The 14,427-nt window shown below is 33.4% G+C and overlaps 1 protein-coding gene and 1 non-coding gene across 3 annotated transcripts; both read right to left on the bottom strand.

Moving 5' to 3' along the window:
• Nucleotides 1-4,056: 4,056 nt before the first annotated feature.
• On the bottom strand, nucleotides 4,057-4,138 carry TRNAS-GCU (transfer RNA serine (anticodon GCU)). The gene has a single exon. It is a non-coding gene; the product is annotated as a tRNA-Ser (tRNA).
• A 323-nt stretch (nucleotides 4,139-4,461) lies between these two features.
• Nucleotides 4,462-9,552, bottom strand: LOC133698698 (BTB/POZ domain-containing protein At3g44820-like). Of its 2 annotated transcripts, XM_062121722.1 has the most exons (5): nucleotides 9,254-9,552; nucleotides 9,060-9,160; nucleotides 8,606-8,675; nucleotides 5,568-6,767; nucleotides 4,462-5,484 (listed from the first exon to the last, which is right to left on the bottom strand). In XM_062121722.1, exons 1-5 carry the CDS (start codon nucleotides 9,365-9,367, stop codon nucleotides 4,921-4,923), a joined length of 2,049 nt encoding a protein of 682 aa, XP_061977706.1. In that variant the 5' UTR covers nucleotides 9,368-9,552; the 3' UTR covers nucleotides 4,462-4,920. The 2 variants fall into 2 exon arrangements, with proteins under 2 accessions (XP_061977706.1, XP_061977707.1); XM_062121723.1 differs by having other exon boundaries at nucleotides 9,060-9,551.
• Nucleotides 9,553-14,427: the final 4,875 nt, after the last annotated feature.

The following is a 14,427-nucleotide window of genomic DNA, read 5'->3' as shown; positions in this document are numbered from 1 at the left end:
TTGATTTATAGGCTTGAGGTGTATTTGTTTTTGGGGTTCATTTTATTTTAAAATTGTTTTTAAAATTATTTTTAATTAAAAACACTGAATTAATATTTTTAAAAGTTTTTTTTATGATTTTAATATATTAAAAATAAAAATAAAAAATCTAAAAAATATTATTTTAATATATTTTCAGTTAAAAATCTCTTTTAAAAAATATTATACACCAAATTATCAAATACACACTTGACATTTATCTAATTAAAAGGTTCATTTGATTTCAAATTATTAAGTATTAAGTATAAAGTTAGAAGGTGTGGAAAAAACATTATTTCCTCACTTTTTTTGTATTTTTGTATTTTTTTATTTGATTATTAACTTTTTTAAAATAATTTTTAATATGTTTACGGAGATTTAGAGTTTAAAATTTATTTTAATTTTTTATATATGGTTATAGTGATATCAAACAAATATCTTAGTATCGGGTTAATGTCAAAAAAATATCTCAGCATTGTGGTATGGTTAATTTTTTTTAAAAAAATAGTTAACTAAAAAATGATTTTTTAAAAAAATTAAGTTATTAAATTTTGTGGAGTTAATGACTTGATTTGCGAGTTTAACGAGATAATTATGGTTGTACCAGTTCGCGGGTTTAGCAAATTATTTTTTTTATTTTTTCTAGTTGAACTTAATTAATTATCATCTATTTTTCTTTTTTTTATTATATAGCTAAAAAAATAGTTAAAAAAAAACATGTTAATAAATTTTAGAAAATTTGTCTGTCTATTGACGGGTTTAACGAATTTAACTTTTTTAAAAAAAAATTAATTTTTTGATTTTATCATTTAATATTAAGTTGATTAAGAATTAAGTTCCATATATTTTTTTTCATTTTACTTTCTATAATGTTATTATAATCTTAAAAAAAATATCTCAGTATTTGCTTGACACTTGATTTTATAATTGTCTATTTTTTTATCATATAGTTAAATAAACAATATTAAAAAAACAAGTTATTAATCCTAATAGAGCTCATTATCCGGTTTGCAAGTTTATTGTATTGACTCGAGTTACCTGATTCATAGGTTTTGTGGGTTTGCTCGTAAAATATGATTTGTTTTTTTTTAAAAAAAAATTGTTCTTTAATTTTTTTAGTAGTTTTTTCTTTGCTTCACTCTTTTCTAATGTTAGACTGGTTGGGTAAAATTCGTTGTTTATTTTTATTTATTTTATATAGAGTTATTATAATATCAAAAAATAATTTTTTTTAAAGTTGATACTTGATTTTGCAAGTATATAATTTTATCATAAAATTAAATAAAAATAATTTTAAAAACAACAATGTTATCAAATTTATTGAAATCCATAACTCAGGTCACCGAGTAATCGAAGTCGATCTAATCTGGCATTATCTCAATATTAAAAAAATTATTATCTTAAAGTTATTTTAAAAACTATATTATATATTTACTGGCCATTAAAGTTGTCTTTAAACTTGATAAATTGAACAATTTATTTTTGATAAGCTCCCATATAATTTAATTAGAAAATCTAACTAGATAAAAACTCGAGTCATTCAATCTAATAATATTATTAAAAAATATTTATATTCTTAATATTTTTAAATTTTTTTAAAATATAGCTGGATATGCAACGAAGCACCCACGAATGTACTAGTTTAGTATCATAAACGAAAACAATTGCACTGGTCGAATAAATCAGTTACTTCACACTTATTCGGAGCCGTCCGTTTTTTTTTCTAGCTAGAGTACAATTATGCTGACGAGCTTAATTTAAGTTTTGTTTGGCTTTATGTTCAATTATGTTTTTAAAAGTTTTTGAAAATCTTATTTTTTTATATTTAAATTATTATTATTTTTTTTATATTTTTAAATCGTTTTGATGTAAGAATATTAAAAATATTTTTTTAAAAAAATATTTTTTAATATATTTTTAAATAAAAATCATTTTTAAAAACAATATCTATTACATGCCCTAAAAGAATTTTATCTAAATTCTAATGTACATTGAGTGTTTGTTTAGATATTTTTGGTGGTTTTAATTTAAAATGACATGTTTAGAAAATTATAAATTATAGTTTTTTTTACAATTAAAATTTTAAAAAGAGTTTTCATTAAAATCCATATAAAAGTATCGTGTATATTAATTAGTAGAATATTTTTAAAATTAATAATTATAATCAGGATAAAACTTAGTTTCATTCACACCTTATTATATTACTAAACAGACGCGAGTTGCATGACGAGTCCATAATTGCAGGTTCTATTTTATTTATTTATTTGTTTTAACCGCTGGGTTCTACTTGAACTTTCACCATTTTGGGTTTGAATTGAACTTTAAATGAAGTCATGGAGCCAATAATATTTGAGTTTTAATAAACATGACATGATACTGTGTCAAGAACCTGAAGCTGTCATTGACACACGAGTCAAAATACATGAAAAGGGAAAAGGTTTCTGCGGGTCTATGGGAGGCATCATTTCTTTGCTTAAAGTGATGAATGGAAGCATGGGGTCCGTTGATGAGCTGGGGACGGCAAAACCTGCAACAGGGAGTGCCTTTTTGGCTAGCAATAGAAAATCGACAATAATCAGATTCTTTTCATGCCTGTCATTCTGTCAAGGTGTGTCACCTTAAGGATTCGGGACCTTCCATGTTCGAGAAAGCCTATGGGTGATGATGGACTGGGTTTCTAAAGAAGCTCGCGAAATATCATCTGTCAGAGGCCATGGTTGAAGATATGACTGAGCTTTGGCACAGTTTCTTGAGCACCAAGGACACCTGACTCACCTTCAAATGTGCTCTCCCAGGTCCATCATTTTCGCCTTGTTTTCGTTTTACTGCTTAAAGATTTTATCACAGCAAATAGTCGAAAGCAAGAAAGGGAATCCACTCCAGATGTGGCTGTGTAGAACAATTAATATCAAACAGTCAATAATAATCAGGGCTGAAGAGGTTGTAGTGCTCGACGGAAGCAGATCATATCAGGATCTCAGATGAACTGGCTCCCAGAAAAAAACTAACCCTTGATCTGTACTTTCAACTGAATCTTTGAGCCAAGCAATTAGCTCGCAGTGATGAAGCCAGACAAAAAAAGAGAAGGCGTTTTCATAGGAAACTAAAGCCAGGTTTAATCACAAGTATAACCCTACCCTCTCTGTCCATGGAGGGAGGGAACAATATTCAGTAGCTAGGAAAACAATATCAGACATGACTCATGCTATCACAGTACCCCACTCAGTTTTGTCTACAAACTGCATGCCACCATAAATATTGTTGGCAAAGCGCACACCAGCAATTAATGAAAGCCACCGCAACAGGCGGACCTGTTTTGCTGGAGGTGATGCTTCAGCCAGACGCTCCATTGATAACTTGGTAATTAACTAGTACTGGAAGACACAACAAGAAACACGCCTGACCAACAAAGCATAATATCGGATGAGTATATTATTTAAAAATAAATTTAAATCAAATTTTATGGGTTGAAAATGAAAAAAAATTCAAAACATGATTAAAAGATTAAGGATTGAATTTGATATAATAAATTAAAAATAAGATATTTTTTTTATTTTGCTGGCTGCTTGGTTTCTGCCGAATAGAATGAAAGTAAAATGAAAATGTGATCTTCAATAAAGAATTTGGATGCTATTAATATATTAAACCTTTATTTTGTGAATCATGAAACTCGAATAAACAATGGATGATAGTAATTTATAAAGCATAGCTTTTTTATAGAAGGTAATTTTCTTTCGTTTTTTACTCTGTGACGTCTTGTTAAAGCACATAATGGAATATAATGTACTTTTAAGTGTTGTTTGGGACGGGGCTCAGGCAATATTTTATAAATTTTTTATTTATTTTTAATGTTTTTAAATGGTTTTAATGTCAAAAATATATTTTAAAATAAAAAAATCTTAGAAAACAACATAAAAATTTAATTAAATTTTTTTAAATATCTAATCGAAATAAAAAGATATCCGAAGTCAATCGAGACAGGATCCAAAGGTGCAGGAGTCTTTTGGGGCTGGCTCGAAAACATTGCTAAAATATAAACGTCGCCTGAGAGATTCGAACTCTCGCGGGGAAACCCCATGTACTTAGCAGGCACACGCCTTAACCACTCGGCCAAAGCGACTGTTGATGGAGACCCTATATATCAATATTTAAATAATTACTTTATTTTCTTCTTTGACTTTTGCAGACTACCCTACTTCGGACGTACAAAGTAATATCTCGAACACCACATTGGGACCCTGGAAGCAAATCCAGAGTGCTGCTTGATTTGCATTGTTATCACCTAATCTATTCCCAAGGAGGCAGAGGCTCTAAAACTGCCTTGGGTTGCAGGAAGAAAAATGCAGCCCGCTCATCGTCAAAACCTATTCAATGCGTGTACTTGAGAACATACAAATATGAACATCAAACCACAAAGAAAATAGAAACTAGGCAGGATCGAAGTTCGAACGTGCAACATGAATTTTCTGATATATTTCCAGTGCTTGACAATCTCACAAAACAATTCACAGAGCTGTACATGTATATGCCATAAAAGGGTGGCAAAAAAAACCACAAACGAAAAATGACTACACCTTTTCTCTATGATAAATACATGATGTATGACAGCTCCATTCTAAATCTGGTGTAACATTTCTCTACAAGTCCAGATTTGGATTGGAGCATATGGCTTTTTGAAGGCGCTGTAAGACTGTCCATAATGCACTGTAAGACTTTCCATAACCCTGCGGCTTGAGAATTCCAAAAGGTTCCTCCTTGAAATGGTCAAAACAACTTTCAAAAGATGAATACTTCCATAGGGCTGAGAAGACATTGCATTCTGTTTTCCATACGATTTGAAACCAATTATGTGACACAAAACTGTGATCCTCTTTGCACTGCCTTCTATGCATCAAATTACTATCAAAACATAGAGAAACTCTTCCAGTGTCTCGAATGGTGGGGGCGGTGTGCTTGTTCAACTGATGCTCTATGTGTTGGTCCAGTAATATCAACAGTATCAGGTTGTGCATCTGAGGATCGTGGAACAAGCTTGCACCCAATCTTCCTGGCAACCAAGCGAGGGGAACTAAGAGAGCTATGTGATTTAGTCACTCTCTTCATCTCTTGTTTTATTTTACTAAATTCTTCTTCAAGTTCCCCAACTCTAGACCTCATATTGTCCATATCTACCTTTAAAACCTGGTTCACTTGCACAACTGTTCTCCACCCATCCCTCTGTACAATCTGGCCCAGCATATCACTAGGAATGGGACCTGCAGGGGCACTTTCAGTGTCCATGACATGTAGACAGCCAGCAAGAGCAGTTCTCAATTGTATCTGCTCAAAGAACAACACTTGAAGAGCAACTCTAAGTGGTAACCTTGCATTCTGGGAAGCATGGGCACAGGCATCAATGGAGAGCTTCTGGTAGTCAATGGTGTTGCAAAGTTCTTCCTTCTCTTTCTCTGATAGCCAAGGGTGTGCCTGGAAAATGCCACAAGTGATCAGAAAAAATTTGAAACAAACAAGAAGGTTGTGTTACAGAAGAAAATCCAATAATTTCAGACCTTGAAATATATATCCAGTGCTCTGTATAGCCCGTCATGCAATGGTCTTGAAGATTCTGGAAGGGCCTCTGCAAGAGATCGTATCTTTCTAGGTTTCAAATGTATGTCTGAAGCAACCTCTGCAATGTAGTTATCTATCAGTTTTGCAACCTTTCTTAAAGGTTCAGATGATGGAGATGTTTCTGGGTCCAATGATGATGGAGAAAATAACGTAATCCTTGATTCTGAAGCCATGAAATGATGAATGATCCTTTCCACACAGTCAACATTGTACAAAGTATCAGAATCTGAATAGGCAGGAATAAGAAGACTATCTAGGGTCGCCACTTCCAGCTGCATCCCTACTCTCCTCTCTAAAGAGTCCTTGCACATTTGATTGACACCCAGTATTAGAGCAACTCGAAGAAGTCCCAATAAAAAACGGCAAAAGGATTTCCCCTTTTTTTCTGGGATAAGTTTTTCAATGGTTTCTATCAAAACCTTTTGATCAACAACAGCAGGTGTCAAGCTAAAACTGGCAAATGTTCTTGTTTTCCGACTTTGTCCACTCTGCCACCTGCCCAGGCCCGGTAGGTACTTCCTGGCATAATACATAATTGCACCCACAAGAATTTCAGGCCTTAGGCCTCTGGTTTCCATTGTATTTATCAATCTTTCAAACAAACCTACACTAAGGTATGATATATCCTCAAACCACCAGTCAGATTCTACGCTTTGGATTCTAGCCCCAGTGTTTATACCATTCCACAGGATGCTTCCACCAGGGCTCTGTAAGCTACCATACATCATCATGGGCCATCCAAACAAACCAGGATCTGTGCATACCATCATGGATAGAGCACTCAGACATTTGCTTATAATCTGGAGCTTTTCAGCCCTTGCAATAACAGGATTGGAACTTTGAAGAGCCAATATACAGTCTTTCCAGTTGTGAAGTACATTGTTGTGGAAGAAATTTTCAGACTTGGAAAGCAAGTTATCTTCTCCGTACTCATCTGTCATCTGAAGATAGTCTGCTGCACAATACACGATTACTATGTTTCTTGGTGTCAGTTCCACCCTTAATCCATAGCAAAACTTTACTGCAATCAAGAAAGTGTCTGGGCCACCAGGGAATTCCTCAAATGCTGCGATGAATGCCTTTTCAGAGGATTCTTCACATATTCGTGCTATCTTCCCACATTTTGACACCAGTGGAAACTGGACAAAAATATATTGTTACCAATATTTCTAAAATCCAACTTGACTAATATCATAAGCTCAACATTAAGAAAATCTTTGCACAAATAGGAAATACAGTGCAATATGATCACATCAAGCATAGATGGCACTGGATGATTTGATAAGATATTAAAATTCATACCAGACATGGTGATTTTTTAATTTTTTTTTATTTAGAAATCTAACCAGATGGTTAAAAAGACGTAAACTAAAACTCCCAAGTTTTTTTTGTGCCACAATAGGCACTCTGTTCACAGGCTAAAGCATTATCTACCACATTTTATCCATCCTGTGGCAATATAAATGGTTAGGGATTTTTATGATAGGTATTTTGTGTCATGAACATAAAGCATATTGGAGTAAGGTCTCAAGGAAAAAGAAGGCCCCACTAAAAGCAAATGATCCTAAGAGCAAGCTATTTACAATATCAAGTAATACCAAAAAACTGCATTGCACTCCTGACCAAACACAATAATTCATTCCAAGCACTCTAATCATGATGACAATAAAAACTCACTCTTGCAAGCAATTACAATCTCCTCATGCTGCAGATGTGTCAAGTCCATATCAAGAACAAGATAACCAGACAAAAATAAAATTAATAATAGCAGAGGATAGAGAGACGTTTGACACTAAGAGCTCATCCGACTCGTATCCATCTTTATGTTATATTCTTATCTGCCATTTACTCTCCTGGATACACTCGGTATATTCTCTTCTCTTGAAAGAATCTCAGTCTCTGTTTTCTACACAGGTGGTTCTAAGATAGATTTTAGCTTCAAATCAAAATTGAGTTAAATCGATTTTAGGAAAAATGTTACTAAAGGAGGAATGATGGCAGAGCAGGAAGATAGGCAAAGGGGGAGCGGCAAGAACTTCTCCTCCAAAGTGGCTGGAACTATTGAGAAAGCTAGTGTAATACGTTATCTTATTGAACAACACCGTGCTCCTTCTTGCCCTACTCTAATCTTAGAGCTAGGAACTGGAATGCATTTCCTGGCCAATGCCTACCCTTCACTAGTTGGTGCTCATCAAAGAATGTGATATATTTAGTCTTATGATTGCTGACTTACAGAACAGACCATTCTGTCAAACAAAACCCCTTAAACATCTTGATCACCGACCAACCTATAATAGAAGCAATTTTGCTGAATTCAAAGAAAGAGAGGCCAAAAATTTGCTAACTGCAGCTGGTTAATTTGAAAGGCATCTAGGAAAGGGCCAGAGATTGACTACTTCTAAAATAGTTCCCCAGAAGTCCTGCCATTTTTCTTCCCTGGACTAATTGTAGGAATACATTTTAAGTCTACTATCTTCCATTAAAAAAAAATTACAGATACAACTACTTCAATGCACTCCATACTCATTACAGAACGCCCCAGAGACCACTTAAAGAGTTTTTAAACCAACGGAAAATGTGAAAAGTTGAAAACTTTAGGATTTACTATCAAAACTCCAAGTATATAGGAGATGTGCAAAGAAATGGGACTTCGGTGAAGGATTCGATACACACATTGCACACGACACATAAAACTGAATTTACTACAGCATTTCATTACAAGAAAAAAAATCTCTCAGCACTAGGAATCTACCAGCATTAAGTTTCATAGTTAAAAGAGTAAGTACAATTAAGTGATCAGCATCAAACATATTTAGGTCAAAAACTCTAGCAGGAAAAGAGTAGACTACCACAATTTTACATAAAACATATATTAAGAATTTAAAATTATTAAAAGACGGGTTCGCAAAACAACAAAACGAAGATGAATCAGTTACGGGTGTTCTTAAACCCTACAAGAAGGTAAATATCAGCCTACCTTATGAAGATGGAACTTTATATCATCCACAACAACAGTGATATCACTTGGCAACCCTGCATTGCAGAACCTGCCAGACCCACCAAGAAATCATATTATCGGGCAACCACACACACACTTGACACTCTTCTCTAACTCTGGAAATCAACCAACCATCACCACCACGATCATTTTTTTTTTAAAAAAACTTCTTTTTTCTTCAAAAGCCCATGAATTACAATAGAAGGCATGATTAAAACAAAGAAAAAGAACCCATAATTCAAATTTCAATGCAGAATTCTGGCAGCTACACACCATAACAGCTTTAAAACAAAACAGGTGACAAATGAACTAAAGACTGAACACAACCAACAAAGAAAACTGTAAAATCTCAAACCACCCCCCCTCCCCTCCCAAAAAAAAAAATTAAAATCTGGGTTTGAGAGATTATAAGAAATATAGTGAAGAAACATACCAGTCACTACCCTCTTTGTGAAAACCAGTAACTTTCCCTGCAGGGGCCATAACCAAGATAAAAGTGAAACAGCACGCCTCCTTTTTTTCCCTCTGTTCTTCCTTTTCAAACAAGCAAAAATCTCAATAGGGTAAAAAAGGAAAGGAATTTAAGGCAAAAAACCACAAAAACAGAAACATGCTTAATTACTTCACCTTCACGGTGTTAAAAAGGGAAAGAAAAAGAAAAGGGCAAAACAAAAACACAAGGGGGGGCATGGAGGGCAAGAGAGGTCTAAGGTTAGTCAAATGTGGTCGTGTTGGCAACATGAAAAACACTGGGCCTCTTTACAGCTAAGAAAAACACATGCAAGTTGAAGTTTCAAGAGATTAAAGTAGGTGTTGATGTGTTTTAAAAGGTGGAGAATTTTGCATGCCAAGTTAACAAGAAAACCACTAACAGCATGGACCATATAATAGAAAAAAAATGGAATTTTCAAGTTATGCGGTATTATTTGGGTGATAAATGAGTTTGTTTTCAAGTTGCTATCTGCATGTCAAATAGCAGAAGAAACCAAGGGAGATTTTTTTTTTTAAGAGGTTCATTGAACTTACTTGTAGTATTTCTTAAGATTGTGTTTGATTATAAAGTAGTTAAAATATAAAATAAATTTGTTTTACAAATTAATTTTATTATTTGGATAAAAATGTATTCAATTAAAGAAACATAAATAAAAATATAAAAATAAATAGATTTCCTTAACAATTTTGATCAAAACAATATTATTTTAATTTTTTTTAATTCGGGGTTAACTCATTTTGATTTTTGATACATTGGGTTGACTTTTATATCAAGTTTTAAAATTAAAATAATAATTATTTTTATTATTATACATTTCAATTAAATAGATTTGAAATTGAGAATATTTTATAAATAAAAATAATACATATTATTTTTGAAAATATATTCCCTCTATACCTTCAGTTTTAAAAATGCAAATATTTACTCATAAATTATATCAGTGATGGATTTATTTACCTAATATTTTTAATTAAATATATTTTTACTTTTATTATCTTTATATCTTTTCTTCTAAAACAATAACTAAATATTATCTAAAAATAAAAATAAAAAACGTGTGAAACGTATCTTTTCTATCTTCTCAAACTCTATTTTTTCTTTCTAGATACAGTAATGAAATGTTTAACTTGAAGAATCACAACGAAAGAAAATGAAATCACCAGAATTAGAATCTTGATTTACACGTTTGTTAGACTAAATCTATATGTAATTGTGCATGAAGAGAAGTTTTTTTTAAAATACATTATATATAACATGTATAGTTTATCTAAAATGTAAGTTGTGAAAATCTTGAGGTGGGACTAGGAGGAGGGATGCTAGAAAGATAGTCTGACCGTGAAAAGGGCAAAAATAAATGGCATGTGGCGACATATTAAAGGAATGCACAGATCACGACATGGTATAAAGAGTGGCAAGGTGAAAATGAAAACTTTTGTGATGGAAAATGTTCGAGTAAGATTTGATGTGGGCAAAGGAAATAAAACAAGGCACGAGATTCTTGGGGTAAGGGGGCAAGGACCGGGAGAGAAACAGAGAGACAAGCGTAATGATAAGAGGGAATTTATGGTAAAACAAAAAGATGATGATTGTCTCGCGCTTTTTGTCGAACATTTTGCCTGCAATCATCTAATTTACATATAATTTGATTAAATTATTGATACCACAATCTTCAATCTTTTCACTTGATCATGATGATGATTAATTCTTGACTCTACACTTAGCTCTATAATTAAGGATTTAAAACCCCGTATAGCACTATAATCTACACACAAGGGAGTACTTAAACATGAAATGCTATATCACATGCACGCGTGACACAACTGGATCTCAAATTCTCACCCTGGAGAGGAAGTACGTAGATGGCTTCCTGTGCTTTGCAAGGTTTGGTGAAGGGAATAAGTGAGGTAAACATGGATCATTCGTCGACCAATGTAGTGGTTAGGCTATTATTGCTAGCCAGGTTGTCCGAGACCAAACATGCACTACAGGATAAGGAAGCTTTTTGCTGTGAACATAATCATAATCTCATGGAGTTGCGCACAGGCAAGGCACCTAATTCACCCAGTCATGCCTTCCTCCCCTATCGAAGTATCGACTGCTTAGCCCCGAGCATTATAATTAACTCCATGTGGAGACTAATTGGTTCGCATTTTCGTGTTTTATTTTCTTTTTCTCTCGAAGAAAGAAAAAAGGAGAATTTCACACGCTAATACTGCCCATTTGAAGAAAAATAATTATATTTCGGATAAAAATAATGATTTTGTTTATTAACAATCATCTTCAGATTGGACCCACATCAATAAAAAAACATTATTTTGTTTTTTAAAATAACAATTAAATTCAATTTTGATTATGCTGAATCGGATCATGAGCATAAGTTAATTCATTAGGTCTTAGTTAAATCAATTAACTCTAAGTTGACTTTTCTTTGATACTGCCCTGTGTTTTTAGAAATGATTTTTCTAATAACTAGTTATTTCACATAAAGTCATAATTTTATTAATGCAAACAAAAGGAACAACAATTGATTGTTTTGACCATATATTATGTACATGTCTCGGATTACCCTACTAGTACTCCATTATTCGAGATTGTTTATGTCACAGGCCCGATCCTAACTTTCGTCCCAAGCAACCTTCAACATGCCAGGAGGAGTGATTATTTCAAGAGCAGGAGTTGATCATACGATCTCGAGTGCCACGGCCTTTTGAATTACCATCTCACCTATACTATTCTCAAGTTACACTCTGAGTTAACTTTGTTTGCGCATAGGCGTCTTGCCCGAATTCAGATTTTCAGTGCATGTGAGAAAAAGGACAAGGGATTAATTCCTTAACGAAATTTCGGCCCAGTTAGCAATCGATTTTTGTCGAGTAGGCAGTCAAAGTTATATATATTCGGAATGGTTCCTGTGCCTCGAAACTTCCAAAAACATGCAGAATTGTCACGATGTTGATGTCTTCAGAAAAAAATGTTCACGATATTGAGCTATCCTGAGACCGGATCGACTTGAAATAGTTTTCTAATTACTTGCCTTCTTGGTGTCCTTATCTTCGTCGGAGCAAAAAGATTCCGTGGCAACACTTTCCAGCTCTTGAAAGTTCTGTATACTCATCTCCTTTTCTTGGACTGGGCTATCATATGCTTGCCTGTCTTTTTCACGCCAACTAGGTATACAAGGTACTCAAATTTACTGGTGGTGGAACCCCACTAATTTGATTCTTAGGTCTTGGCAAACCAAACCGAAGAGGGTGCATGAAGATACAAAGTTGTTACAAGTCATTTTTCAGAAGGCAAAAATAAGAAAATGTGCTTCAGACTCGCCCAGTGGTTTTTCAGGGGACATGCCGACAGAGAGAACCTGCACAAAAGGTTATCAGATGCTTGGCAAAAGCGTGCCGATAAAAGGAATCTTCGAGCAGTCTCACCTGTGTGGCAGGAAAGGAAGTGCTTTATACGACGTTTTTGTTTCCTTTTGGACAAGTGACTAAATAAAGCCAAACCCCTCCGTCTCTAATAATGGTAAAACCATCAAATCAGTCAAATTAAGGACCCTAATCCTCCCTTTAGAAATTGAAAAGAGAAGGAAGGGAGAGAGAGACCCTAATGTTAATAATACCGCAGACACCAGAAGTGGCCAGGATAGAGACCACTGGTGAATGTATCGAAGACCTAATAATTAGATTATACTATATTATATTATGTTGCTTTTCTTTTAAAAGATAAAATTGACAGGTGATAGGACGTAGGAAAAAGCAGGAAACCGCCTTCACAAGTCAATCCAACAGCTCGAAAGGCTTGGCCAGTCCGTGGAGCAGGTTCAAGCCCGAGTCCTGTAAGTCAACATTTTTAAGATTATTTTTTTAAAATATATTTGGGTAGAAAAGACATTAAATTACTCTCTCTCTCTCTCTCTCTCTCTCTCTCTCTCTAATAATTATGAGCGGTAGTAATATGTAACAGTTTTTGAATCAGAATAAAACTGGCCCATAGAAACACAAACTAGCCAATATACCGAACTGGTGCTACACAAGCCTATCAACACTCACGGATAAGAATAGTATCCGTGGGCTTGCCAAAGAACTAACAAGTCTTAAGCCTACATTAACAGGCTTCAGATCTCTGGTCTCCCCAAAGGCATACCACCTCCACCCATATTACAGCCCGTTTGTAACCAATTCCATGCTGAAATTGAATTCCTTCTTAAATTTTTGATTTTTTTATTGAATTTGTCTATCCTCTACTTGGAATTAGAGGTGAGAAAAAAACATAAACAACCGATTAAATTGAAATAACTAAAAAAAATAATAAAAAATCAAACCGAATTAACCAATTAAACAATCATAAAAAAATTCTAGTTCGGTTCGATTTTGGTTTTCAAAATTTAAAACCAATTAAACCGAACTAAACTGGTTCAACCAAGTCAGCACTTAAAAAAACAAGTATAAATAGGATGTTTTTCTAACTCTAAACCTAAATTAGCTTTTCTCTAAAAACAAAACTAGCCACCCCCTCCCTTACTCTCTACATCTCTCCTCTCCTTTTGATCTCTCCATCTTTATTTTTTGATTCTCCTTCATACTCTTGTTATTTGTTAAGCTCCTGCTCCCCTTATCAAAGGCACGCTGCCCCTTTCACTTTTGCAGTTTTATTTTTAATAGTTTTATTACTCCTATAAAAGATATACTCTCTTTTATTTTTGTTTTTAATTTTTTTATCCTTCTTCTTTTTATTTCTCACATAATCATGTAATTATTGTGTAATTTTCAATGCACATGTAACCAAAAAAAATTATTATGTTAAACTAGTAAAAAGCTTTTATATGCTCTCTTTGATGTTGGTATTGCAAGGACAACAATTCAGAATCAAATTTGACACTCGATGGATGATGGATGATGGATGATGAGCAGATGAAAATGCATGAAAACTATCTTTTGATCTTCCCTTTGTTTTTTGTTTCAAAACAAATGATCTCTGTACTTTTGTTTTATCATGCATGCTCAACCATTTTAAGAAAAAGTTATGTTGAAAAAGCCAAGATTTTTCAAAAAATAAGCATAAATTTGTAAAATTAAAAACAAGTGAAAAAACTCAAAATACAAACTTAATTGAAATAATTTCGGTTTAAATTGGTTTTGAAGGAAAAAAATTGAACCAAACATGATTGGTTCAAACCGGTTTTTGATTTAATTTGGTTCAAAAACTTGAAAAAATAAAATTAGTTTGATTAATTATTTTGATTCAAAACCAGGCCGAACCGGAAATGCTCAATCATACTTGGAACAAGCCAATTTCCCTCGTAAATACA

The sequence above is a fragment of the Populus nigra genome, chromosome 7 (assembly GCF_951802175.1).
Source record: "Populus nigra chromosome 7, ddPopNigr1.1, whole genome shotgun sequence".
Classification (NCBI taxonomy): Eukaryota; Viridiplantae; Streptophyta; class Magnoliopsida; order Malpighiales; family Salicaceae; genus Populus; species Populus nigra.
Note: the sequence above shows the minus strand (reverse complement) of the source record. Positions and strands in the feature narration are given on the sequence as shown.

What these genes read in the sequence shown, in the direction of transcription:
- LOC133698698 (XM_062121722.1), bottom strand. Translation starts at nt 9,367, where the DNA reads ATGTTGCCAACACGACCACATTTGACTAACCTTAGACCTCTCTTGCCC. An exon ending in CACAAAGAGGGTAGTGACTG is followed by an intron (nt 8,676 to 9,059) that starts GTATGTTTCTTC and finishes TGGGTCTGGCAG; the next exon opens with GTTCTGCAATGCAGGGTTGC. An exon ending in CACTGGATATATATTTCAAG is followed by an intron (nt 5,485 to 5,567) that starts GTCTGAAATTAT and finishes GGCATTTTCCAG; the next exon opens with GCACACCCTTGGCTATCAGA.